The 26,153-nt window shown below is 46.2% G+C and overlaps 1 protein-coding gene across 4 annotated transcripts in view; it reads right to left on the reverse strand.

Annotated features, from left to right (window-relative positions):
* Vit (vitrin) overlaps positions 1 to 26,153 on the reverse strand; it is a 133,436-nt gene that overhangs the window by 6,157 nt on the left and 101,126 nt on the right. For 2 of the 4 annotated variants that reach the window (XM_085832630.1, XM_085832628.1), the window contains 4 exons: positions 21,931 to 21,972; positions 19,916 to 19,978; positions 16,229 to 16,376; positions 1,809 to 1,912 (listed from right to left, as the gene is read on the reverse strand). In XM_085832630.1, coding sequence (XP_085688756.1) covers positions 1,809 to 1,912; positions 16,229 to 16,376; positions 19,916 to 19,978; positions 21,931 to 21,972 — 357 coding nt within the window. Of the gene's footprint in view, positions 1 to 1,808; positions 1,913 to 16,228; positions 16,377 to 19,915; positions 19,979 to 21,930; positions 21,976 to 26,153 lie in introns of all 4 variants that reach the window. The other 2 variants (XM_085832629.1, XM_085832627.1) reach the window with 1 other exon arrangement.

The following is a 26,153-nucleotide window of genomic DNA, read 5'->3' on the forward strand; positions in this document are numbered from 1 at the left end:
TGTTCATGGGAAACCATGGCTGTGGAGAAGTCAAGGCTCAAAGTTCCCCCAGCAGTCTCTCCAGCACAATATTAAGCACCCGTAGCAACGTGTGTAAGATTTCCCATGACCCCATCAATCTTAAATATGGAGGCCAGAGCGAATCGGAGCTTAGTATACACACATTCCATTCACCTGGAAACAAGAGGCTGAGACCTGAAAACTGCACTACCCACAGTCCTTTGTGCCTCATGCTTCCGTCTTCCTTCTTAGGTCCCTAAGCTGATGAGTTTGATCCAGGCTTAGAAGATGAAAGCCAAGCAGGGACTGTGAATTTGTTTCTGCTACTTCTGCTGACCAGACTGTGGCGGTTTTGGGTTTCTCTGCACTGGGATTGGTTGGTAGTTTTGATGGTGTTGAGGTGTTAAGGGTGGAGCTTGCTTCTCTCTCTCTCTCTCTCTCTCTCTCTCTCTCTCTCTCTCTGTGTGTGTGTGTGTGTGTGTGTGTGTAGATGGGGAGTATAGGGCATGGTGCTGGATCGGTGAGCTGTCACCATGGCAACACTCTGGATGGAGCAGGTTCATGGAAAGGCCTTATTGACAGAATTTGAAAGCTAGTTTTCTGGTCTTGGAAGAGGTAACAGTGCCCTAACTGTCCCTTGTTCGGCACTATGCCTTGAGAGGTCATTTTGAACACTCCAGTTCCATTGGCGTCCTTAGTTCTTGCTATGCTTCTCCATAGACCAAACCCCCATGTGCCTCGGTTACATAGACCATGTTCACTGAACTCCGACATGCCACAGAGGCAAAGTGAGAACATATCACTCTCTGACAATGCACACCAATGGGGTTAGGGTACCTCTCTAACCCTATCAGGGGAGCCGAATGCTTTGCCGGGGTTTTCTCATTGCGAATTTGCTTGTGTAAGTGATAAATTGGGCACAAATATGCAACCCCTTCTATCGGGCTTACGATGCAGGTAATGTGGATTTATGGAGATGGATTTGGTGGCTTGGCAATGGTTATTTAGCATTGCACTGTGGTGAAGGATTTTTGCATTTGCCAAATACTAATGTTCTGGTCACTACAGCGATAACGAGAGGGAGGGAGCTAGTTATTCAGACGCTCTGTAACTCCAAAGATGCTCTGTGGAATTTCGTTCTGCTCACTGCTTCCCTCCACACAAACTGCTGTAACTTGCACTTGGATTTCTTTGGCCTTTCAGAGGTGGAAGTTCTGTGGAGCACAGCCAGCCTTGCTTCCAGCCTTTGGGCATGGCCGGGGTGGGAACATTCCCTCTTGTCCATCCTCCTCTGCTTAAACAGGCAAAATGGGACTTCTGGAGCTGTCCCACTGAGGACGAGATTTTGGACTTCTAGTGGCGTCCACCCCCTCCTAAGGTTCAAACACCACAGATGACTCATTTTCAAACACGGGACTCCCCTCTCCACAAAGTCACCACTACAAGAACTTTGATGGGAACAAGAACCCCCTAAAGGACCTCCTGAGTAGAACTGGTGACAAAAATTTGGTACTAACTGGTTGGCAGCGTATAGGCCAGCCATGAAGTAGTCACAATAGCTGTCCTTCTAGGCCTGAGGGATATGGCTGCAACCAGAGAACCAGATGGATAGGAAGTCAGAGGCACAAGCGTTCTGACCACTTTGTACCTGAATCTGTGGTAATACATTAGGAAAGATACAGAGGCTGTGTGTCATTTCTTGATGGGTTATTTTTTTCCACCTCCTCCAATATAGAATATTATGAGGCAGCCACATTGAAGGTGCACCATGGTAACCAGGAAGAATTACTCGAATCTGGGTCACATACCTACATTAGAAAGGCCTCCTCTCTGGGTAATTTTCTCTATAGCTGTCTTCAGATCTTGAGAATTCATGTGAGTTTTGAGGTTAAACTGGGTAGCAGGATTGTCTCTAAAGAGAACAAGAAATGAAAGTTAGCTGGGAAGTTATTCCCTCTGGAGGAAGGCAGATATCACGGTGGGTTCTTTCTTAAACAAACAAAAATGGGTGCTGTGACAACGCCTGACACAGTGTTCATGAGGACAAGGAAGCCTGAGGTCCTCCATAGGCAAGGTAGGGACAGCAGGCTGCTCTGGGGACAGGCTTGGAAGGCTGAGTTCTACTTTTGGCTGTGCCACATGATACCTCTGTGATCTTTTGGCTTCTTCTTAGAGTAGAAAAACTCTCTTTAGTTTATTTCCTCAGTGATGGAATTGCCTTTTCTTTTCTTGATTTTATGACTTGACAACATCTTACATGTACATGTGCATAGGATGTGTTCTGATCATCTTCTCTCCTCTAGCCTCTTATCTTCCTCCCATCCCCCATTACTGCCACCTACACCCCCTTCCACCTTTAACTACTCCATTTCCCAGATTCATGACTTTTGGGTTGGTTTTGTGATCCGTTGGCTTAATTAGGGCCATGGTGTGAACACTGGATTGGAAATGTGGACTCGCTTGGTGGGGTCATCGGAGAGTACATGAGTGGGGACAATGGTTTCTCCGTCCCCGGGATCTCTCAGTCTACCTGTATAATCTTGAGAAGTCATTTAAGTCTTTAGGTTACAGAGTTAAAAACATCTTCAAAAACAATCACATTGATAATGTCCAGTGGGATTCTACCACAGGAAGCGGATCAGTGAATTCTCCATGTCTCTTGATTAGACCCTCTGCAGGAAGGGTCTCAGCTGTTAGCCATGCCCTGGGTAACCAGAGAGTCTCAGCTGGTAGCCATGCCCTGGGTAACCAGAGAGTCTCAGCTGGTAGCCATGCCCTGGGTAACCAGAGAGTCTCGGCTGGTAGCCATGCCCTGGGTGTCCCCTAGCACTGGAACCAATTATGAACAATGGTGTCAGGAAGACCACTGTGCCCATCTCATCTTGTGACTCCTGCAAGTAGGTGACATGAGTAAAATATCACCAGAAGGTCAAAGTCATCTCCCTGAAGGCTGAAAAGAGGCAGCTGGAACAGATCTGGAGTGATTTCACTGGTGAGACAGAATAAGGACCCTTCCCTAGAGACGAGTATGCATGCGTGGGAGAGCAACGAGAACAGACTTGAAACTGTCAAGCAGAGGGTGTGGGGGAGTACCAGAGGGGTGAAGTTTGTGTCAGGTGTGTGCACCCCTAGTCACGGTGCAGCAAGGACATGTCTCTGGAGCCACTGCCACTCAACCATAGGCAGAGCAGACCCCCTTAATGCACACACATCCTGTGCAGCCACAGAGGGCTGCATGATTCCGAAGAGCCCTGGCTTGGTTCAAACATGCTGTCATCTTGAAACTCCAAGTTTCTGATCAAGGGAGCCTGCACATCACAGAGCCAGGACAGGCTGTGGGACCAAGTCCTCAAGAGGTGGGAGGTCTTGTGAAAGCGTTTCCAGCACTGAGCAGCTACTTGGACAGATTGGGGTGAGAACTCTAAGGTGTGTTCTTAGCAGGATCTTGGGACTGCTGTGTGGTCCACAGGGGACTAACTAGTCCTCAGGACTTCAGACAAAGGAAGCCTTCTCTGACTCCTTCCCATCCCTCTTCCTTTCCTATTTCCAACCTTCTTCACTGTCTCAAGATGATCTTAGCTATACCCAGAAGGTATGCTTATCCATGTGGCAGGTGTTAGCAAGCTCAAGGGTCCACTATCTTCACAGCAGTTCATTCAGTAAGTGCTGTTTTTGCCTCCAGTCACTGACCTCAAACCCAGCACTTGTTCACATAATGCTCCCATGTCCCCATCCATCATGTCCCAGCAGTTCTGCCCGCCTTAACTTTTATTCCTGATTCTATTATGAGATTCTATTATCTGTGGCAGTGCCGGCTGGCAGTAGCATCTGCCAGAGGGTTCTTCCTTCTGTTCTAACTCTGCCTGTAAGACTGCTCTGTTCAGAAATCCTCAGGGGGCTCTGGGTGTAGAGCAGTGGTGGAGAATATGCTGAGCAAGTGCAAATCTCAGGGTTTGACCCACAGCATCCAAGTTAGCTCGTGCCTGGTTAGTGTAGGTTAGGCTCTGGCTTCAATCCCCAGCATCAAGAATGAATCAGTGAGTGAGCGAATGAGTGCATGAATGAAGCTCCTTGCTGTGCTTTAAGTATTATTTTGGGTTCACATCTTGGGAGGTTAGTCCCTAAGGTGTCACTAGTAAGTGATCATAAGACCTTGATGAGTGTAGGTCTAGTGTGACATGCTGAGGTCACCCTAGGTCACTTGGAAGGGATTGGAAGTGGTGCCCATGGTGGGAGCCTTGAACTCCAGTGAGTCACCACAAGAGTGAGGTTGAACTTTGGATGGCTCTCTGACATACTGACTGGCAATGTGATGGACCACTGGCTTGTACTCTTGCTATCTTCTGAGGATCCTACCAGACCTGATTTGATGCTGCTGTCCCTGCCCTTGAACCCCAGATCTATGAGATATTCACTTCAAACAGTTGTTTTATCATTCTAAGAAAAAAAAAAAGTACTCCTATTGTTAGACTTCATAGTTTGGTTTTCAAAGTGAAAGAAAATAAAACTTGAGACCTGTGATTCATGTAATGTATGTCAAATAGCCCAAAGAGTTGTTTGTGAGCTTTGAAACCTGGGGCTGAAAACATAGCAGAACAGGCCAGGACATGGCCCGGGGAAGGCCAGTCGTTAAGACATTCCTGAGGCTGCTTGGCCACAAAGATAAAGAGAGATAAAGAGAATGACATGCCGGACTGGCCCGGCGCCTCCCTATCTCCGGCCCTTCTGACTTAAGTTAAATGTTAACAGGCTGCTGATGTTTAAATGGACCAATCATGTGAAATTGTGCCAATTCCTCCCTGCTGATGTTTAAATGAACCAATCATGTAAAACTGCGCCAATTCTTCCCCCAGCCCCAGCCCCTTTTCTATAAAAACCCCTAGCTTCCAAGCCTTGTGGTCGAAACCACTGTCTCCTGCATGAGATACGTTTCGACCCAGAGCTCCACCATTAAACTACCTCATTTTTTTACATCAAGGCATTCTGTTCTGTTCGTGATTCTTGGGTGCACGCAGAATCGGGAATTGAGTGGGGTTTTCCCCACTAGGTTCTTTCAAAAGCATTTGTGATTTAATTATAACATACCAATTAACTCTCATTTTCTTCTATTTATTTATGCATCCATTTTTAGGATTTCCTATATTCTAGTGAGTAGTCTTTCTGCTTTCTCTTTTCATGTTTTTTATTCTCCCTTCATCCTCAGCCCTAGCTGACTCAACTCTCTCTAATTCATAGCCTATCACATAGTGCATGACACATAAAGTTCCCCAGTGAACAATACCAAATAAGCAACATTTCTTGTCCCACTTTCGTGCAGTCTGGGTTTCCTGGGTGCTCCCATCATTGACACCTTCTCAACTGGTCAACAGCAGTCAGTACACACTGGCAAGTTCCCTCTCTCAGACCTCAGGTATACATGCAATGGCCCTCCCATATCTCCATCAGACGGTACCCAGATTTGGTAGTTCTCAAACTGAAGGTGTTTCTCCTTCCAGTTTGCTACGCTCAACGCCACTCCTCTTCTGTATTCCTTATATCTGTATTCCTGAGCTATCCAGTGCTTAGCATTCTCACCATATCCAGTCAGACCTTCCTCTTACCCGTCTCTCATAGCTCTTCCATCCTTCCTAGTCTCACTCAGCTTTAGACTTTGGTCTCCTGACTGAAGGACTAAGGTTCTATTTGCATCTGGACTGTCTCTCAAAGGCTCATGTGTTGAGACTGGCGTTCTTAGGAGGTAGTAAAAACCCTGAGGTAGTGGAAGGAATAAGGTCGCTGGGAGCATGCCTTTGAAAAGAGTGCGATACAGAAAACAGTAGCTAAAAAAATGTTGGGCATTTCCTCATGGGCACGCGATGTGACTTAAATGTCTTTGACTTTTAGCCTCACAGCAATGCAGTTCATGATGAGTCTGTTGTTCTCTTGTGTGGCGGACTCAGGCTGTGTGCATGCACTGTGATAATGCTAATTGTTGACTTGATACAACCTAGAAGATCCTGGGAAGAGAGCCTCAGTGAAGGTTGTCTACATTGGGTTGGCCTATGAGTATGTCTATGTGTGATTGACTTGGTCACTTTAACTGATGTGGGAAGGCCAGCCTAAAAGTGAAGGGCACTATACCCTCCATCTATTGTCTCGCTGCTCTTGGCTGTGTTGAGCTGTCCTGAACTCTTGCCTTGACTTCTCCTCAGTACTCCAACAAGGAATTACTGGCTGGAATACATCCATTTTCTCCTAAGTTGCTTTTTTGCCAGAGTATTTTATCCCAGCCACAGAAACGACACTAGAATTAGGGCCCTCCCACTGAATCAAAGCCCATCTCCTTTTCTGGTTCTTTGTTTTGTTTTTAGATAACATCTCACACCTCACAAGCTAGCCTGAAACTCTATGCAGACCAGACTGGCCTGCATACAAGGGATCTGCCCACCTACAAGCATTGTGATTTAAGGTGTGTGCTACCACGCCTAGCCCTTCTGTTTACTTTTCAATCCGCTCCTCTCTCTAGAGTCTGTGAACGCAGACTTGTTCCTAGTTCATACCATCATCACACTGTAGACGTTCCTTCAGCACTGTCTGGAGTCCACTCACCTACAGATGGCCACATTTCCTCTCCTTTTCCCAAAGGACTAAACTACTGACTCATGACCATGGAGTCCATAACCAACTGTTACCCTTGCCCATTCATCTTAACCTGTGCGTAACTCATGCCCACTTGTGCTACCTGCAGGTGACTCATGCCTACCTGTGCTACCTGCAGGTGACTCATGCCCCCCTCATCTTAACTGTAGGTAAATTAGACTCACCTGTGCTTACCTGTAGGCAACTCATGCCCACCTGTACTTACTGCAGGTGACTCATGGCCACCTGTGCTTACATGCAAGTGACTTATGCCCACATGTGCTTACCTGGCAAATATGTTTCTGTGAGCCTCATGTTAGCTTTCTTTTTACTTTTAAAATAACAGTCTCAAAGCAAAGTGTGCTTGTGGACACACACACACACACACACACACACACACACACACACACACAGAGAGAGAGAGAGAGAGAGAGAGAGAGAGAGAGAGAGAGAGAGAGAGAGAGAGAGAGCTATAAATTAACTATTAAAACGACTCTAGGAAAGAGCCAAGACAGTAAGGCCACCTCATTCAACCTTGTTTAGTCAGGTAACTAAATACTCCCCCCACCCCCACCTCAGCATATTACTAGAAATGATTGTGAAAGCCTACTAACGTGTTTTTAAAATGAATGTGCATTTTGGTGAGTCAGCCAATCTGCAGATAAGTAGATACACAGATCCTGAGGTTCAGCTGTAACCCAAGAGCAGGTGATCTTCCTGACTTTGGATCCCTAGTGCTTAGCACCTAAGAGGGAATACACACTGGGGAACACACCCATGAGGGGAGGAAGGGCCCAGCTGTCTTCTTCCTTGGCTCATTGTCTGTGTGGTAGAGCACCCTGCCTCAGAGCTCCACCTGTCTCCACCTTCCTGCGCCACACCAAGCATTTACACAGCACACACAGATTGGTCCTTAGAGGCACATGGTCCAGCTGATCATAAACTTGATGAAAGATGCTTTTCATTTTATTTAATGTCATTTCTTTAAAAATATTTCCTCCTTAACTAGACTGTGGAGTCCTAAAGAGAAGAAAATCTATCACATATCTTTCTTAGTGGATTCAAAGGTTGGATATGGGACCTCTGAAACCCTTCCCAATGGTTGAATTGATGGTGATTATGATTATGGGCAAAGACGCGGAACTGGTTTGCCAAGGGTCTTCCTGGAACTTGTAATCAAACCACTTAGATAAATCTTATATTAGTATTTCTTTTCAATGTCACAGGACAGAATGGCTTAGTACATGGTAAACAACCGAATTTCATTCTGATTAAATCAAGGGAATGAATGGATTGTTAACCTGTATGTAAGCGTATGGCGACTGTAAGGATAGAGTATAGGCATGCGTGGGTGTGTTTGTTCTTTTCCAGGATGCATAGCCTGGGAGTCACCTAGTTATTTTTCATAGTCTAATAGCTGGACTATGTGCCACTGTGGTTTAGATTCTACTTCTAAACAGTTCATATATTGGGGGCTTGGTCTTCTGAGTCATGGTGTTGACATGGCAGAATCTCTGAGATAGGTAGGTGTCAGATGTGACCCTAGTGGATGGTATCCACATACTGAGAAAACTTATCTTTGGAAGGAATTAATGCAAACCTTTAGGGACTGGATTGGTTCTCACAAGAATGGGTTGTTATGAGGAACCTGGCAACTTCTCCATAGTTCTTCAGAATATGTCCCGTATGCACCTCTGTCCCTTGTAACACCTGCCATAAGCTCCTCACCAGAGTTAGGCAAATTTGGTAACACACTCAAACCTCTGGAAATGTGATCTAAATAAAATTATCTTCCTTATAAATTAACAACCTTCAGGTATTTTGTTATGAAAATAGAAAAGAGGGAAAAGTAACATTTAAAAGATTATGACCATAATATTTTTGTGTAGGCAATCTTTGAATTTTTAATTTTATTACAAGTTCTCATGAAATGAAACCACATTTTCTGCCTCAGCAGGATTAGAGATATAATTTGAAAACAAGAGAGAAAATAAAGAGGTTTACGGTTTAAGGACAAAACATAAAATTGTTTTACATTTGGAAAAAAGAACTAGGCTTAATGCAAAGAAAGTAACGCAGAGCCAAGGCATTTTCTGAGTATAGAAAGGGCTGATTTGCACAATAGCAAATGGCTGTTGGGAGCAGGTTTAGGACGCAAGGATACCTGTCAGAAGTGAGTACCAGTGGTTTCTCTGAAGGGTTTGTGTCAGGAAGCAGGTAGGTTGAGTCCTACTTCCTTGATGCTAAACTCACTATCTACCTTTGCTAAGCCATGTGGGCTACTTGATATATCTTCAAGAAGAAAATCAAACACCAGCCGGGGAGCTTCTAAAGTAAAGAATCTAGTGAATCCTTCTCAGGGAGATTCAGGAGGCCCTGGATTTTGGAGGACTTCTCTTAAGGTCTTAACCCTACTGTTTTGTTGATAGCCCAGAGCCTACTGGTCTACCTCCGAACCCTGTCAACAAATGGATGAACTTTTCGAAATAATTTGTTTTGTCAGTACAGAACTATTAGTTAATTGTATTTCCTCTAGCAAGGATTTTTAAAAACTGTTCTAATTAGGCAAAATTATCTATATTTAGCCATTTAATTTTCATTGTGGGCTGGAAATAGGGAAGGTGTGGACTTGGTCAATGAAATGAAGCACCCCTGTGAGATCTGGAAGAGGGAACATGCTGGCGGTCCAGGGAAGGTGACAAGCTTACCCCTGGAGGGCTCATATTGAAAATGACTCCTGCTCCAACTCCTCAACAGCTCTGAGCTTCACTAGAGAAGGAGCTGCCAGTCTTAGTTAGCCTGGGCCAATCGGTTGAGGGACTTTGTATATCCGAGGACTTTGATTTCCTAGCATCAGGAAGGGTGGGATAGAGTCTTCCAGAATTGAGTTTTTATGTAATTAATAGCAGTATTAAAATAGACCCATCTTAGCCACTCTCTGCTGGAGTGTAGTGTGGCCCAGGTTTAAGATGAATCTTCCTGCTTGTAATAATCTTATTAAGACAATGTCTCACCAGACCACCCAGTAGCTTCGGTCCCAGTTCTGATGTAGGCAAGTTGACAATTAAGATTAGACCTCACACACAAAGAAGAAAAAGCCCAAGATTCTTTTTTTTTTTTTAAATTCCCTCTCTCTTATCATATATGTATATGTGTGTGCGTGTGTGTGTGTGTGTGTGTGTGTGTGCCTGTCTGTGTGTGGTATATGCTGCATGCATGTGGAATACAGATGTGAATGTGTGTAAGTATGGGTAAGCATTTACATAGAACATGCATAGCTGGCAGAGGACAGCCTCTCCTGTCAGTCTTGGCCTTCTACTTGGTTTTGAGGCACAGAGTTAAGTTCTGCACTGCACGAGCTGGCCCAGGAGTTTCCTGAATTACCCTTTCTGTTTCCCATCTCCCTGTAGCCACACTACCATTGCAAACGCACGCTGCACTGTCTAGATGCACATGGGTTCTTGGGATAGGAACTAGGGTTCTCATTTTTGTGTGACCCCCAATATTCCTTTGGGTGTTGCGTTTTCAGGTCGCTGACCTTGAAGACTCAGTCTTTCTAAGGACCAGAGCTTACACGGCTTGTCTGCCTGTCTCTCTGAGGGAAGCCAGTGTCTAGGTGGGGTCTTTTCAAGAGGCACAGAGAGTCAGCTAGGGAGGTGACAGGCAGTTGGCCGTGTTAAGGTTCTGGTAGTTCCTGGAAGCTTGCGTGCTTCAGTGGTGCAAATGCACGGCCTAAACAATACACATCAGCTTCACAGTTCCCAAGTTGCAGAGCCCAGAGCTGAAGGTGCTGCCAGGATGCACATCTTCAGGAGAATGCCCATGTACCTTGCTAATGACCCTTTCCTTCCTCCCCTGTTCCCAAAGCCTGCAACAGGCACCTCTGTAGTCGTCCAGCGGGTGTCCTTGGTGGACAGTAGCTAGGAAAGTTCCTCTGCTTTCACAGACTTGTCACATTGGGTCAGCTAGGTGACCATCTCTCTCTAATTATGTTGCATGGTCTCTTTGGTTTACAGCCCTCCCTCAGACATTTGCATGTGGAGAGCTGTGAGGGCCATTACTCTGCTATGCTTGCAATGCAGCCTTTACCTCCACCCTCCACTCTGACTGTCTGCGGATAGGTGGCGCCACTGATCCACAGAAGGCTCCAGCAGGCCTACTGCTCCTCTCTCTGTATGTGACTGCAAGTCTTCAAGGCTGGAAAATCGCAGGGATGGAAAGCAAGAAAATATAGGAGGTGTAGCACCAGTCATGGTCTACAAAGGAGATAGTGTCATAAACCTAAGGACAAAGGAACCAAGTTTCGTATTTCGATGTCCTGGAGTTGGCAATGAAGTTTTAAGAGAAAATGCACAATTCTTTTCCACTTATAGGGCTGAAGTAAAAAAAAAAAAAATCTGAAGTCCAGGGGGCAGTTAGCATCTGTGGGTGTTCTAGGGGGGCAGTAGGACCTGTGGATGTTCTAGGGGGGCAGTTAGACCTATTGGTGTTCTGGGGGGCATTTAGACCTGTGGGTGTTCTAGGGGGCAGTTAATACCTGTGGGTGTTCTAGGGGGCAGTAGGACCTGTGGATGTTCTAGGGGGCAGTTAGCATCTGTGGTTGTTCTAGGGGGACAGTTAGACCTGTGGGTGTTCTACGGGGGCAGTTAGCACCCGTGGATATTCTAGGGGGCAGTTAGACCTGTGGGTGTTCTACGGGGGCAGTTAGCACCCGTGGATATTCTAGGGGGCAGTTAGACCTGTGGGTGTTCTAGGGGGGCAGTTAACACCTGTGGATGTTCTAGGGGGTCAGTTAGACCTGTATGTTCTTTACAACCACCCTAACTGCTAGAGTTTACCTAGTAACAACAAGCTCTGGCTGTGTTTTCCTCTGTTTGTGTACCCCTTGATATTAAGTGCAACCACACGCCTACTGATTGTATAGTTTTAATTTTAGAATGCATGTGCAAGATGGGGCCTTGACCTGTGACCTTGGGTTCCAGCACCGACTCTCTGCCTTCGGACTGGTGGAAAGCATCGACTGTAAACTGCTTTTCTAGTGCGTGAGCAACAGTCTGCTTTTGGAGTCGATTCTGTTTGACATTTGAAGGATTAACCTGTCTGACAGTTGCCCTCTTCCCAGGCTTGGGCATTTAGTAGGTGTTCCTAGGAAAGACTCTTGGTGTGTCTGAGTCTGCACCTAATGCCACCTGTTCTATTGGAGGCAGCCACTGTGGCTGACAGGATGTCATGATTATGGGTTCTGAGCTCTGCTGGCAGGGCAGAGGGGAGAGAGACCTGTTAGAGAATGCTGGTCTCTAAGAGGAGAATAGAACAAACAAACAAAGAGCCCAAGAGACACTCAGTGAGTGACCAGGGACTCCTCACTCTTGTGAACACAGTTCACACTTGACACTTAGTTCACTTCACTCGGCTACTTGTGGGCCTGGTCTGTGTCCCCATAGAATCAGTTAGGGCTCCTGAAGAATCCAACATGTTGTATTTCACAACTTTATACATCTTGGGCTTTTCCTATTTCCTGCTTGCTACTACTTGGCACAGGACTTTGAAGTTCTTAATTGAATTCATGTATTCTAAACTTCAAAGTCTGAATTCTGAGTCAGCTGTCTGAGGAACTCTTGAAGCTGTGTGTGTGTGTGTGTGTGTGTGTGTGTGTGTGTCAGCAACAGTGGAAATGAAGGTGGACGCCTGAGAGGTGGAGATGGTTTGTCACCGGGTCTCCTCAGGTCCTTCTCATCCTCTGCTCCCTCTTCTCTGCGGCTGTTCTTGATGGGGTAGGCATCTCTGGGCAGAGCCTGGAGACCTCACCACAGCAAGGTAATACCAGGAGTCTTTAGGCTCCATGATTCTGATGTAAAGGGATGGTTTTATCTCCATGTGGGAGTGTGGATGTTACTGTTGGCTTTGGACAGTCTGAGGGTGGGGAGGGAATAGGAGAGCAGAGAAATGGAGGCACAACTCCTAGATATGTAAAGCTGCTTGCTGTGCAAGTCTGGCAACCGAGATTTATTCCCTAGGGCCATGGCGGAAGAATTGAGGACCACCTCTTGCGAGTTGTCTTCTGACTTCCACATGCATGTGATTGCATATTCTCTCTCTTTACACACACACACACACACACACACACACACACACACACACACACACACACACAAATAATAAATAAATAATCAATAAAAATTTAAAGCGGAAGGAGGGGGCTGGTGCCTGCATCGTTGTGAGCTGTGTGCTTGCTCTACTCCGCTGCTGCCCGTGGATGGCAGCTTCTTCAGTGTTTGCTGTGGACTCGAACCAGCAGTTCTCTGGGGAGGCAAGCATTCGGCCTCAGATGGAGCCTCAAACTGTCACTGTTTTCACTTACCCCGAGGCTTCAGCTTCCTGGCCCAGTCAGCTACTGTCTCCTTTGGCTCAACGACCTGCAGGCAGTTTCTGTGGGACTATCTAGGCTCTAATTGTGTAAGCCAATCAAATAAACCCATTCAGATAATCATATTGCCTATTGGTTCTGTTCCCCTGAGAACCCCGACTCACACAGAAGGCAATTGGATCTGGTGAGTGCCCCGAGGTCGTGAAAGGAGTCAGATTCCCACCCCACAAGCTTTTCCCTGCCAGCAGCTAGCACCTTGTCCTGTCTCTCCCACCCACTCTCCTCCTCTGCCAGTGTTAATACCATTTAGTGATGAAAGGACTGAGGAGAGATGCAGGGTGGGGTGGGACTGCTGAGCACCTTCAATAAAGAGCAATTTCAGCTGGATGGCTTGACTCCTTTTGGCCTTGTCAGGCCACCCTGCAATCTGGGGCCGTGAGCAAGAGGAAGCAGCTTGCTGGCCTGTTAGCCCAATGTCGTCTGTTTATTGGCTTTCTTCTGAGCCAGCCGTTGAATTATACAATGCCAGGGCTGGCGGAGCCCTAATAAATCATCAGTTGACCCCATATTTTACAGGTGTCAGCACTTACACGGAGAGGTTAAGTGATTGCGTAAGGTCCTCCAGCGGGGCTAAGGTCAGAATTCAGATCTCCTGTCGGCCGGTTCACAATGCTTCCCTCCCACCCTGCTACAGGCAAGGCGAAGATGACAGATTCGTTTATATGAGCATAAAACGGAGGGACAGACACACATCTGCCTTAAATGTTTTAAATTAAAATTAATACAGTTGGAGAAAAGGCAGACGCTGGAGCATGTGTTTGAAAGTGAATTGGAAATCAAGGCCGTGAAGGCTTTCTTCCAAATGGCGGTCACGTCAGGGAAACGGGGGAGAGAACTGGGGGAGGGGCCGTGCTCCCTTTGTGTCACTGTATGAGAAGGCTACAGGTGGGGCATTTTATTAGGAAAATTAATTTTATTTCTTATGTTTCTGGAGGTTGAAGACGCCATTTCTGGGGAGGGTTTAGTGAGACGCCATCCCTCTGCAGATGGTGGAGGGTAACAGAAAAGAAGGACCAAAGCCATTTCATAACAAACCCATCTTCTTGATAATTAAGCTGGTCCCTTGATTATGGCGTGCGTCTAACACTAACCCTGGCCATCCCTAGTGCATCTATCACCAAGTACCCCCGGTCGTCCCTAATGCATCCATCGCTAGGGACCCCAGGCCGTCCCCACCTTGCATCACCATTGCTCTGCTATTAAGTTGCTGACACAAACTCAGAGGCCATTGGGGTAGTAGGATCCTCTACTGCTTTTGCTTTCCCTGCCACATTTACTATTTGTGGTGGTTTGTATATGCTCTGCTCAGGGAGTGGCACTATTAGAAGGTGTGGCCCTGTTGGAGTAGGTGTCTCTGTGGGTGTGGGCTTTAAGACCCTCGTCCTAGCTGCCTGGAAGTCAGTCTTCTGCTAGCAGCCTTCAGATGAAGATGTAGAACTCTCAGCTCCTTCTGCACCACGCCTGCCTGGATGCTGCCATGCTCCCACCTTGATGACAATGGACTGAGCCTCTGAACCTGTAAGCCAGCCCCAATTAAATGCTGTCCTTTATAAGACTTGCCTTGGTCGTGGTGTCTGTTCACAGCAGTAAAACCCTAACTAAGACACTATTTAATCCACATTCTCATTGGCACACAACACCTCTTCCGTCATTCTTCTTTTCCCTTGTTTTCCTATCACACCAGGAACTCAGGTACATGCAAGCTTTTAAATCAGCTATTTTTGATGCAAGATAACATAGCAAGCTTTGAATCCTCCAGTAAAATTGACTCAGATATCTGGCACTAACCAAATACCTATGTGTGCTCTTTATAGGAAGGCTTGCTGTGCATACGCTATCTTAAAAAGTAACATAGGAATGAAAACGGGTTGACATTTGAAGAACAAGAAAACAATAACCCTCCCAAAGCCACCTTTTTCTTTTTTTCTTCCAGATTTCAAGTCAAAACCACATAATAGGTCATAAACACTGAGTGGTGGCCTTCACAGCATTTGGTTATTTGTAATTGACTCTTAACTATTTTTAAGTGCCAGTTAGCCAAGCTACTATTTGTGTGTGTGTGTGTATGTGTGTGTGACAGAAAAAGAAGTTGGGAACAAATGTGTTCAAATTTAATTCTGGAAATAAACACATTATAAGTTATTTGATGAAGAAAGCGGTTTCACTTATTTTTATCGTAACTCAAAGTAGAGTAACTAGGGCCTTCCTACCTCAAGCGTAACTAATGCACCACCGCTCTGGTTAGCCCTCGGAGTGCTTGCCAACCGGGAGAAGTACGGAGGAGGGGCCGGAGCACTGGGATAATGGTCCTGCTGTCCCTGGAGCTTTTAGAGCAAGAGCGCGGAACTCTTGTTGCCTACAGGTATGCGAGCGAGGAGGAAAGGCATCATGGGTAACCAAGCCCCCTTGATGGCGAGCATTTGCAGCTGTGATCAGACTGCCTGTTTGAAATGTGCCTACAAATGGAGATGTATGCGCGTTTTGTCCTTTGATTATGATCTGTCATATCTGGGTCCTGTTGTAGGGAGAAACACATCCATATCTGAACTAAGATTGCTTTATTATTCCGAATTAGAGAAAAGAAGCTTGGGTTTGGAATGTTGCTATGGCCCCAGAAGCCCTACCCTTAGTGAAATAACCACACAGATTAGGACCAGTCATCTCAGTGCTCAGCCAACGGGTGGGGCCCCCTCTTCTGTGTCCTGGGGCTTCCCAGTCACTGTGGACTTCATCAATATACTTCGGAAAGGCCAAGGTTGTTTGGGGGAAAGAGACTGTACAGCCTAAAGCACTGCGGCCACTAGCGTCTTCCCCAGGTCTCCCAAACAAATGTCTTCACAGTCAAGGCTAAAGGGAATTTAGCTTTCTTTGTCTAGAGATAAAGAAACTGGTGATAGCCTAACCAGTTTACTCATGACTTGGCAGTACCTTTAATCCCCACCAACGAATACTGTCTATAGCAATCACGGGACTGCAATGGCATTCACTTCAAGCGTGTATTATGAACCTCTTCTTCCATTGGGAAGGCTCCTATGTCCTCGACGGCAGCTGGGTTTCATCCATTTTTATTTATTTTTTTTTACATTTGCATTAGAGGAGAGAATGAAATCAATCTTTCAGGACACATTGTGGCTTGCAGCTAGGGGCACAGGGATAGCCGGGTTCAGCACGAGCTGCACTTACCCGTACTGAACAACACCCACGAGGGGACCGGCAGGGCCGATGTCAAGAGCCTGGACGATGTCCGCTAGGAACTGCTTCTGGATCTGGAAGCGGCGCTTGCCGATGCTGGTGCTCCCATCAATTAAGAACGACAAGTCAATTTTACAGTCTGAGGGACAGAAAAGGATTCTGTGATTTCACTGGACTCTGAGTGCTCCTACCCAATCATCTTGTCTCTCTGTGTTCCCACTCAGGGGAACATATAAAAAAATGAATTAAATGATATATTTTAGTTGTTTTCACATATATGGGCAATAATTATATGTAATATAAATTCACTGGTATGAATTAAACTATATATATGAATATATATTATATAAGTTAAACTATATATAGCTTATATATAACTTAATTTGTAAGTTACACACACTAACAGACTAGCAATAACTAGTAACAAAGAAGAATAATTATGACAATATACTATAATAACTAATAAAACCTTGGGGGTTATTTATTTCTAGAATTTCCCATTTATTATTTTTAGATCGCAATTGATGACGGGTAATCAAAACCGCAGAAAACAAAAACCAGGGGTAAGGTGGATCTGCCGTGCAGGAGGGACAGTAAGAGCTGAGGGAGGGATGGTGGGGCTGAAGGCTAGCTTCAACCTTTCAACGAATGCTACACGGCTAGCAAATCCGTGTTGGATATCATCTTCTGCAGTGGTACACCGACCGACTCAGTATGTGAAAACTGACTGTTCACTGCTGGGCTGAAGCACTTATTGGAGTCCATATAGCCTTAACATTAATTTAAAAAAATGAAGAATGGATTATTGCATTAATGCTTTTGGCAGACCAGAGTATTTCAGAAAGGGAATATTTCAAGGGAGACAGGGAGAGTAAGGAATTTTGAGCGACAGCATCCAAGAACACCCAATGGCCAGCACCCCCTTGTGGGCATGGGTGGAACTGCAGGCTTCCTTGGGGCTGGTGTTGCCTGTCCTCCATTAACAAAAGCCCTATAGGCAAGGAAGCGGGCTGTTGAAAGTACTAAATGTTTCTGAGTTGACAAAGTTTGAAGCGAAATTGGTTAGAAGTAATTATTGAGGAGTGGTGACGCAGATTCGTGGATGGAAAAAAAGATGAACTTGAGAACGGGCTGAAACGGCTACTGAAAACAGAGGAGGTTTGGAGAAGACCACAGGGATGGATGCTTGTCTGCCTCAACTCCATCTTCAGAAAATCGCAGAGCTTTTTAATCCCAAGTCTACAAGTGCCTTCTAGCCTTCCCTGTCCAGCTGGCTTTCTCCCATAGTGCCTACATCCAAGCATGACCCCTGAGATGAAGATTTCAGGAAATTAGCGAAATCCAAGTGTGGTTGAAAGATTCCACTAAAGACAGAGATGAAGCGGAAGACAGGGAGAACTGCTCTAAGGCCTCTCTCTAATGGTCAACACTTGTTTTTCTAGGCCTTGCTTTGCAACGTGAATTATAGCCAGCAGGTGGCAGTAGTGTTCTTCAGGGTTTTCAGTCCACCAACCTCAACGGGGTGTGGGAAATACGGACTCCCGGGATCCACTCAAATATAGAAAATCAGATTTGCCTTTAAATATGACCCCCAAGTTTGAGAAGCACTCCTGAACAAAGGTTTTCCTTCTAAACGCCAGCAGATTAGTTCAATATTGCCTTTTAAGATAGAGGAAAATCGATTCTAGGAGGGGATAACGGGGTTTCCCCTTTTCATTTATTTTCAGCGATAACAATAACATGGATTTAGTAGCATCCGTTTGGGTTCCTCAAGGACACTTTGCTCATTTTTTACATCTTGAACTATGCTCAGGAACAACATGTTCAGTTTTGAAGCAAGCAATTTATCCGCTTAGTTCTCTTGGCTCCCTGGCCTGATTGCTGACGGCTGACAGAAGTCTCCTTTGTTACTCTTACCCTTCCCAGGATCTTTTTTTTTTTTTTTTTTTTTCATCGCTGGAACCAAACACAAGGCCTTCTTGCACTTCCTAGGCCAACACTCTATTACTGAGCAAAAGCCCTGCCTCTAAACTCCCAGGACATCTTAATGACTTAGGCTTCTATCTCATGGCACATACAGGCTAAGACCCAGTGGGTTTCTTCTATGGAAAGACAGCAGACTGATGTGGGATTGACGTCAGTATTAATGGGTGGAATCGTGCCAGGAGGTGTTCAGTATTGGTGCCTTATTTATAGCCACAAGAAAGGTTCCGGATGAAGATGAAAGGTCAGATGTATGGTGTCTCAAGGAATCGATGCGCTGCTTTTAATTCTGTGGTACCGCTCTCCGCGATGCAGTTCTTTAGATAAACTCATGCTTTGGGCTATAGAACACACCAGGTCCATGTTTTGTCACTTTGGATGATATCCATCAGAGGCACGCCCAGGTCACAGGTGTTAGCAAGTTCCCACAAAATAACCTGCGAGCCACTCTCAAGGACCACTGGTAACTACGGCTGCAGAATCAGTCAGTGGGTCTGGGATGAAGGCTCTTGTTTTTACCTTTGTTTCAGCTGGATGGTGGCAGCTTTAGATCTATTTGTAGGTGCTTTCTTTGGTATGTTGGAAGAGACTACACTTCTCCGAGTTCCCTCTCTCCCCAGTCCCTCCTCTGTGATACTCGCAGGCGTTTTCTCCCCTGCCTAGCGAGGCTCATCATATGTGTGCCTTCTGTTTGGTTTCAACCTTATCTACATTCCATTTACCAGGTACATAATAGAGTCTCTGCTTTGAACCACAGTTCATCTTCCAACTCTAAATGCTTTCAAGGCATTTTAATACCCATTTAACATCCTTTCTTCTCTTTAATTTGACGAAGAACGACAGAATATGTATATTCACTGCCATCTTCTTCCCCGACTCTGAATTTCGGACTGAACCGTCCCATCTCATCCAAGTTTTAGATCTTGCTATTGGGCTGAATATCTCATGGCAAATGACAGGCATAGACAGCCTTCCTGTCCCCAACTCTGGTCCAACCTGTGCTCCTCACCACAGTGACATTTATCCAGTCACACAAGTCACTTTTTTTTTTTTTACAGTGTGAATTAGATCTATGCGTTTGCCGAGTGTGTGTGTGTGTGTGTGTGTGTGTGTGTGGGAGGGCATGACTATGTCACGGCACAGTGTGTAGATCAGAGGAAGCCCAGTGGGAGCACCGTGGGTGGAACTCAGGCCGTTAGGCTTTGCAACAAAAGCCTTTGCCAGCTGAGTGGTCTCCAGAGTCCTGCAGATGTCATCTTTAACTGTCCTGTCTCCTGCCCCACTCCTAACTTATAGATTCTTCCTATCTTTCTTGACTCTACCAATTTCTCTAATTTCTGGTTAACTCCAAGACCTGGCTTCTCTGACTCCCATGGCACTCCACCCCTGACGATCAGCCTGTCAATTCTTTTCATCCACCCTTCCTGCCTCCACATCCCTTCCCAGTCTTCACCCTGTTGCCATGGTGACTTAAAAAACCAAAAAAAAAAAAAAAAAAAAACCCTTGATCGTCTACCCCTTATACATATACTTTAAATCCTTCAAAAGCTCTCCTTTCTCCTTAGAACAAAGTGTCAGAAGGTAGAAGCTCAATAGATGTGTGGTAGGAGAGGGGTGGGTCTGAGTGAAAGTCAGTACGCAGAGGAGAGAGATGTTCAAACCACCCCGGGGTGCCCAGCTCTTCAGTTAACTCACTTGGATCTCCCTGCGGCACTGGCTCCGAAGACTGTGTGCTGAGTTCTTCTTTTGGCACAAATCCTGGAAAGAGAAGCAAAAGCCGCTGTGATTCCAAGCATAGGAAGCGCCTGGCCTTACCCCAGAGAACCGGACAGAGCGGACATTCATACCCAGCTCTGGGGCTTGGCTTCTAGCTGCCTCTTCTCTACCCCGGGCCCATCCTGAGGAACATAAGTACCGACAGCCTGCCCAAGGGTGCTGTTGGGTCTTCAGGGGGCTCTGTTCCGCTCTCGTTTTAATTCGTTCTATCTGAGTTCTGGTTTATTTATGTGAAAATATTACAGATGTGTAGGTATAAATGATTATTCTCTAAAATTCTGAAAAAATTTGAGGTCAGGAGAAGTGAGTTTGTCTCATCCAAAGCTTTCCTCTGCTCAGTACCTATGGGTCCTTGGCCAAATTTTGGTGACAGAGGCACTAAACAAAGACGAGTTAGACGTGTGAGGGCGATCTGGAAAAAAGGTTGCGTGGGCACCAGAGAGGAACACAGTTCAAGTAGAAGGGCAGAGAAGACAACCTCTCGCCCCCAGCACCTGAAGGCTGGAGACAGAGATACACAATGCTCATATTTGGAGAGGTTGTATGAGGTCGAGGTTCAGCTAGGCAGGGGCGGGGCTGCTTGTTAGGGCTGTGCACACAGAGGGTGACAATAAGCACGGATCTCTTAGGATGGCTATAACCAGCGAGTTTCTCAGAGGCAGCAAACATGTGCAGGAAACAGTTTTCAGGAGGCCTAGTTCTGGAAGTTTCCAGCAGTGGGAACAGGTGTGGAAATGAGCTCTCTCTCTCTCTCTCTCTCTCTCTCTCTCTCTCTCTCTCTCTCTCTCTCTCTGTGATTTCATTTTCCTGTTAAAGGTCAGCCAGCTCTCCATACCTCCTCACGTCATTTGGAAATACTGTTTTGGTGTCCAACAGTATTTCTCAGCCAGATGCTTTGCACGGACATGTCTCAATGCTCTATAGTGTGTGTGTGTGTGTGTGTGTGTGTGTGTGTGTGTACTTAGTGCTAAGTTTAGACGTTGGCCTTTCATATCCCTGTCTCACCTTGCTTCGAAGGCTTTGTTAGAGGGTCAAATATTGAATGTGGTATTCAGTTAAACACACACACACACACACACACACACACACACACATTGATGAGAATGGAAAACCTCATACCATTTCTTTCTTCTTTTCTTTTCTTTTCTCTCTCTCTTTTTCTTTTTTTCTCTCTCTCTTTCTTTTTTTTTTTTTTTTGTTTTCTGTTTTGTTTGTTTGTTTTGAGACAGGGTAGACCAGACTGGCCTTGAACTCATAAATCCACCTGCCTCTGCCTCCCAAGTGCTGGGATTAAAGGCGTGTACCACCACACCTGACTTCTTTCTTTCTTTTTTAAAGTTTTTATTTAAAATTTTAATTTAAACTTTTAAGACAACGTCTTACTATGTAGCCTTGGGTGGTCTGGAGCTCACTCTGTAGACCAGCCTGGCCCCAAACTCACAGCAATTCACCTGCATCAGCCACCTGAGGGCTGGGACTAAAGGCGTGCACCACCGCCAGGCAGCCCTTCTGAATACCATTCTCACAGAAGCAGACGGAAATAAAGAACTTCAGTGTGTGCTGCCAGGAGAAGTGAGGGTCTAAACCCGTCTTGCAGTGAAATCATGTGCTCCAGCCTTTGTCTTCATGCTTCATTCTCTCTCCCTTTGGGAAAACCAATATTGCCCAGGTATCCCTAGGAAAGTTTGGTAGCCCCATCCCTGGACCTGAAAGTCCCTGGAGAAACTCTTCAGAAAAACCTCTCTGACCGGGCTGGACCACCTGAGTGAGCCCCGGGCTGAGCTGATATTCCGGGCTGGACCACCTGAGCCCCCGGCTGAGCTGATATTTCGGGCTGGACCACCTGAGCCCCCGGCTGAGCTGTTATTTCCTCCTGATTCTTCAATGCTGTGCATCTGGTCTGATCCGTATGAAGAGGTCAGCTGGATGCTTACCTGAATCTAAAAGGGCTGGTCCAGGCTTCCACCCGTCCACCTCTTCTGAATTTCAATAAAAAGAAACAAAGTTACTAAAACCAAACCAGCATACGCTCCCAAGCGAACTGCTAGGTTGTGGCTTCCCAGCCCAGGCCGGAGTTGCAAGGGTGGAAGATGGGGCTAGGAGTTTGGAGGAAGCAGTGTGAAATTCTTGAGATGTTCCTCCCACACAGAGATACTTCATTCCCTCTGCACTGTGACTAAAAGGAGTCCTAGGATTCCCCAAAGGCTCACCTGGTCCAACGCACCTGGCACACTGTCATAGAGTCCCTACTACACTAATGGCTGGCTGGTACTTATCACTTCTGGAGACCAGGAGTCACTACCTACCCAAACAAAGCAGAATATGCTAACGCTGTCTTAGATGACTGAGAACCTGGGATTATTTTCCTTGTAGCCATGTGAAGTATCCTGAGTTCATGTTTTACCCACCGGTCCGGTCATCTATCCATTTCCCCACCCACCCGTGCGACCACACTTACTAACCATTCCATATGTGACCAATACCATTTTAATTACCCTGTTCCACCCGTTTAGATTTTCCCCAAAGCCATCCCCTTCCACCAGTTTCTGAGTTTCCTCTCATCATGTGCCTCAATTGAGTGTGCTGACTGGTCTATGCCAACATGACACAAACTAGAGTTATCTGAAAGGAGGGAACCTCCTTTGAGAAAATGCCTCCATAAGATCTAGCTGAAAGGCATTTTCTTAATAAGTGATCGATGGGTGAGGGGCCAGCCCTGCCGTTGTGAGTGGTGGGTTCTGTAAGAAAGCAGGCTGAAGAAGCCACGGGGAGCAAGCCAGCAAGCAGCATCTCTCCATGGCCTCTGCATCAGCTCCTGCCTCCAGGTTCCTGCCCTGCTCGAGTTCCTGTCCCGACTTCTTTTGGTGATGAACCTTTGGTGTGGAGGGGTAAGCTGAACAAACCCTTTCCTCCCCAAACTGCTTTGGCCATGGTGCTTCATCACTGCATTAGCAACGTAAACCAGGACACAGAGCGGGTCACTTGGGTTCTAATGCTCTGACAGGCTGCGAGGTGGAAGGGGGATGGAGAAGGGGGATTTTGGCCAATACTCCCTGCTTTTATTTGGGAAATCTATAAGGTTAGGCAGGGCTCAGTGGAAATGTGAACAGATTGGGAAGCCTCACAACACAGAGATGACTGTTTTTTTTTTGTTTTTTTTTTTTTCTATCTTTACCTGTGCTCTTCCCAGAAGCACAAAGCTTTTGAGCAGCTTTTGGCTCCTTTATTTAGTAGTTCTAACATCAGAAGGCCATCTGTCTTGCTGGTGTTAGAACTACTAAATCACTCAAAAAGAGTCATATATATATATATATATATATATATATTTTTTTTTTTTTTTCTGTATGCAAAGAGGCCAGGGAAATTTGAAAAGGCTAGCACACCCCTGTATGACCAGTTTTAGTGGTAAGACCTGGAATTAACCTGCTTAAGGCAAGCCTTAACTAGGTTGGGTGAGATAGTCTCCTGCCGTGGAGTCCTTCCTAATGATATTTAAATATTGTTATTTTACCCTTATTACTCTACTGCCACCTGCTGGTGAAAATCAGCACTGCGTTATTTCTCTTTTTTAAAAAGATGCTGCTGGCATCTCTGGGTTTTGCCCAAAGTCCTTAAAATGCTGTTTTAATTTTTCCTCAGCACGAAGGCTACCATGCCAAGCATATTATTACTACTTTGGTGACCCCAGCTTCTTACTGTTGTCCCCAAAGCCTCTTTCATCCCCCTTGGTGACAAATCTGAACAAATTCACATGCGTTTAATAGCCAGTCCTGAAAAATATTTGGACAGCTGAGATTTGGTGTGTTTTGGACTTTGTGGTAACGCGAAGTAAATGTGTAAAAGGGCCTTTGTGTTCGGGTGCCAAGGAGGGACAGGGCGGCATAGGAAGGAGTCAGACCATGCCGAGGTCGCGGAAAACAGGCAGGGTGTATGCCGCAGCCACCTCGCCTACAGTTCACCTACGGCCTTCTCCTGTAGAAGGTTGATGTCACGAGGACTTACTCACACGGCAGAGGCTTGGATGCGGGATGTAGGCACACAGTCACCCGGAAAGTGTCACTCAAGAAAACGGGATTATTTTGGTGACAATGCATGGTTGGCAATCTCAACAGGTAAGTTAGAGCCAAGGAAAGTATTGTGTTCGGAGCACTTTCCAGTGCAAAGAACATTCAGGAAACATCAACATTTACCGAGAGCTTGTTCAGTGTCAGCCAGAATCACCTTGAAAGCAATAATTCATAATGAGCCTGAATTAGGTACAGCTATGACCCCGTTGTGCACTTGGGGAAACTAGGACACAAACACTTGCTTTGGTTGTAGTTTGAGCCCAGGTAAGCAGGCTCCAGAGCTTGAGCCTAATCTCCATCTGTCTGTCCGTCCATCCATCCATCCATCCATCCATCCACCTATATATCTATCCATCCATCCAATCATCTATCCACCAATCTATTAATCTATCCCTCTATTAATCTCTCTCTTACACACACACAGACACACACAGGCACACACACAGAGACACACAAACACAGAGACAGACAGGCAGATTAAACAGACAGAGAGACAGACACAGAGAGAGAGAGAGAGAGAGAGAGAGAGAGAGAGAGAGAGAGAGGAGAAAGAGAGAGAGAGAGAGAGAGAGAGAGAGAGAGAGAGAGAGAGGAGAAAGAGAGAGAGACAGGCAGAGAGAGAGAGGAGAAAGAGAGAGACAGGCAGAGAGAGAGAGAGAGAGAGAGAGAGAGAGAGGAGAAAGAGAGAGAGAGACAGGCAGAGAGAGAGAGAGAGAGAGAGAGGAGAAAGAGAGAGACAGGCAGAGAGAGAGAGAGAGGAGAAAGAGAGAGAGGAGAGAGAGAGAGGAGAAAGAGAGAGAGAGAGAGGAGAAAGAGAGAGACAGGCAGAGAGAGAGAGAGAGAGAGAGAGAGGAGAAAGAGAGAGAGAGACAGGCAGAGAGAGAGAGAGAGGAAAGGACCACTGTTGTTCCAGCATCTCAGAGTACTTGATTACACCACAGAGAAGCTTGGCCTGGCACCATCACCTATAACTCCCACTACCGTGGTTAAGCCTTCAAGAGGACCTAAGATGATGGTCCCTGGCCCCTCTGACACATCACATGTGACACTGAGGCAGGTCTCAGTTATCTCTGTTTCTCTGCACATCTGGAAATCACTAGCATGGGACCCAAGAGGGAGCTGCAACATGTAGCCATTAGGACTATAAAGTTTTATGGGCCTGAAGCCCAGGTGGCCTGACAGGCCCCAAGTTCCTCCCTGGTGGGTCCCTGAGGTGTAGTTTGGAGGAGGAAGTGGAAGTTTGATGGTGCAGCAGGCCTCCAGAGCTAAGGGATGCTAGTATCCTCCCGTCCCCTTTCCTGGTTGTGTATCCCTAGGACAAGAGGGCAACGCATTTCCCTCAGACTTTCTTTTGCTATAGCCACACAGGAAGTGCTAAGAGAATACAGGCCCAAGGTACTGGTATGCCAGTAGCCTGTTGCACAGGCACTTTTAGAGACCACTGGGGACATTTTCTATCCCTGGGTGTGAGCTTATGCCAGAGAGCATCAGAAGCCCCAGGTTTACCAATGGGAGATCCTCCAATACACACAGTGAGATATTTATTTGGGACCTGGAAAACGTTTTTCATGGATACACTAATTCCATGCTTAGATTTCCAGGCCAGGGATGCTTCCTTGACTCAGACAGAGCCCACGGGGCCATGCTTGATATTCTGACCCACGTACACATACTCAAGTATGCGTAGACAGGCTTCGGGCGGCCTGCTGATTCTAGGGGCAGTAGAACAGAACAATTCCAGGGGCTTGAGTAGTTGCAGGCTCAACAGGAGAGGAGCCAGTTGTGAGGCAGTTTGCCCAGTTGGAGCCTGCACTGTTTTCAAAGGAGCAGTAATTCTCAGACACAGGCGTTGTGTTCTGCCCTGGGTGCAGGGCTCTGCCACACATTGTAAGTCACGGAAGGATTCACTGGAGGAACTGGAGAAATCTACTCCAGAAATGACGAGACATTAAGTTGAGGGTCATGGATTTGAAGTTGTCTCTCGAATTGGAAGCCATTTAGAATCTCAGACTTTCTTTGGAAGTCCGAGGATGAGTTGGTGATTTAAGACCTCAAAGAGGTTTTGCTTCTGTGGGGATTAATTTTTTTTT

This window comes from Mus caroli, unplaced genomic scaffold (genome assembly GCF_978045245.1).
Source record: "Mus caroli unplaced genomic scaffold, Mus_caroli_1 scaffold_18, whole genome shotgun sequence".
In the NCBI taxonomy this organism is placed as follows: domain Eukaryota; kingdom Metazoa; phylum Chordata; class Mammalia; order Rodentia; family Muridae; genus Mus; species Mus caroli.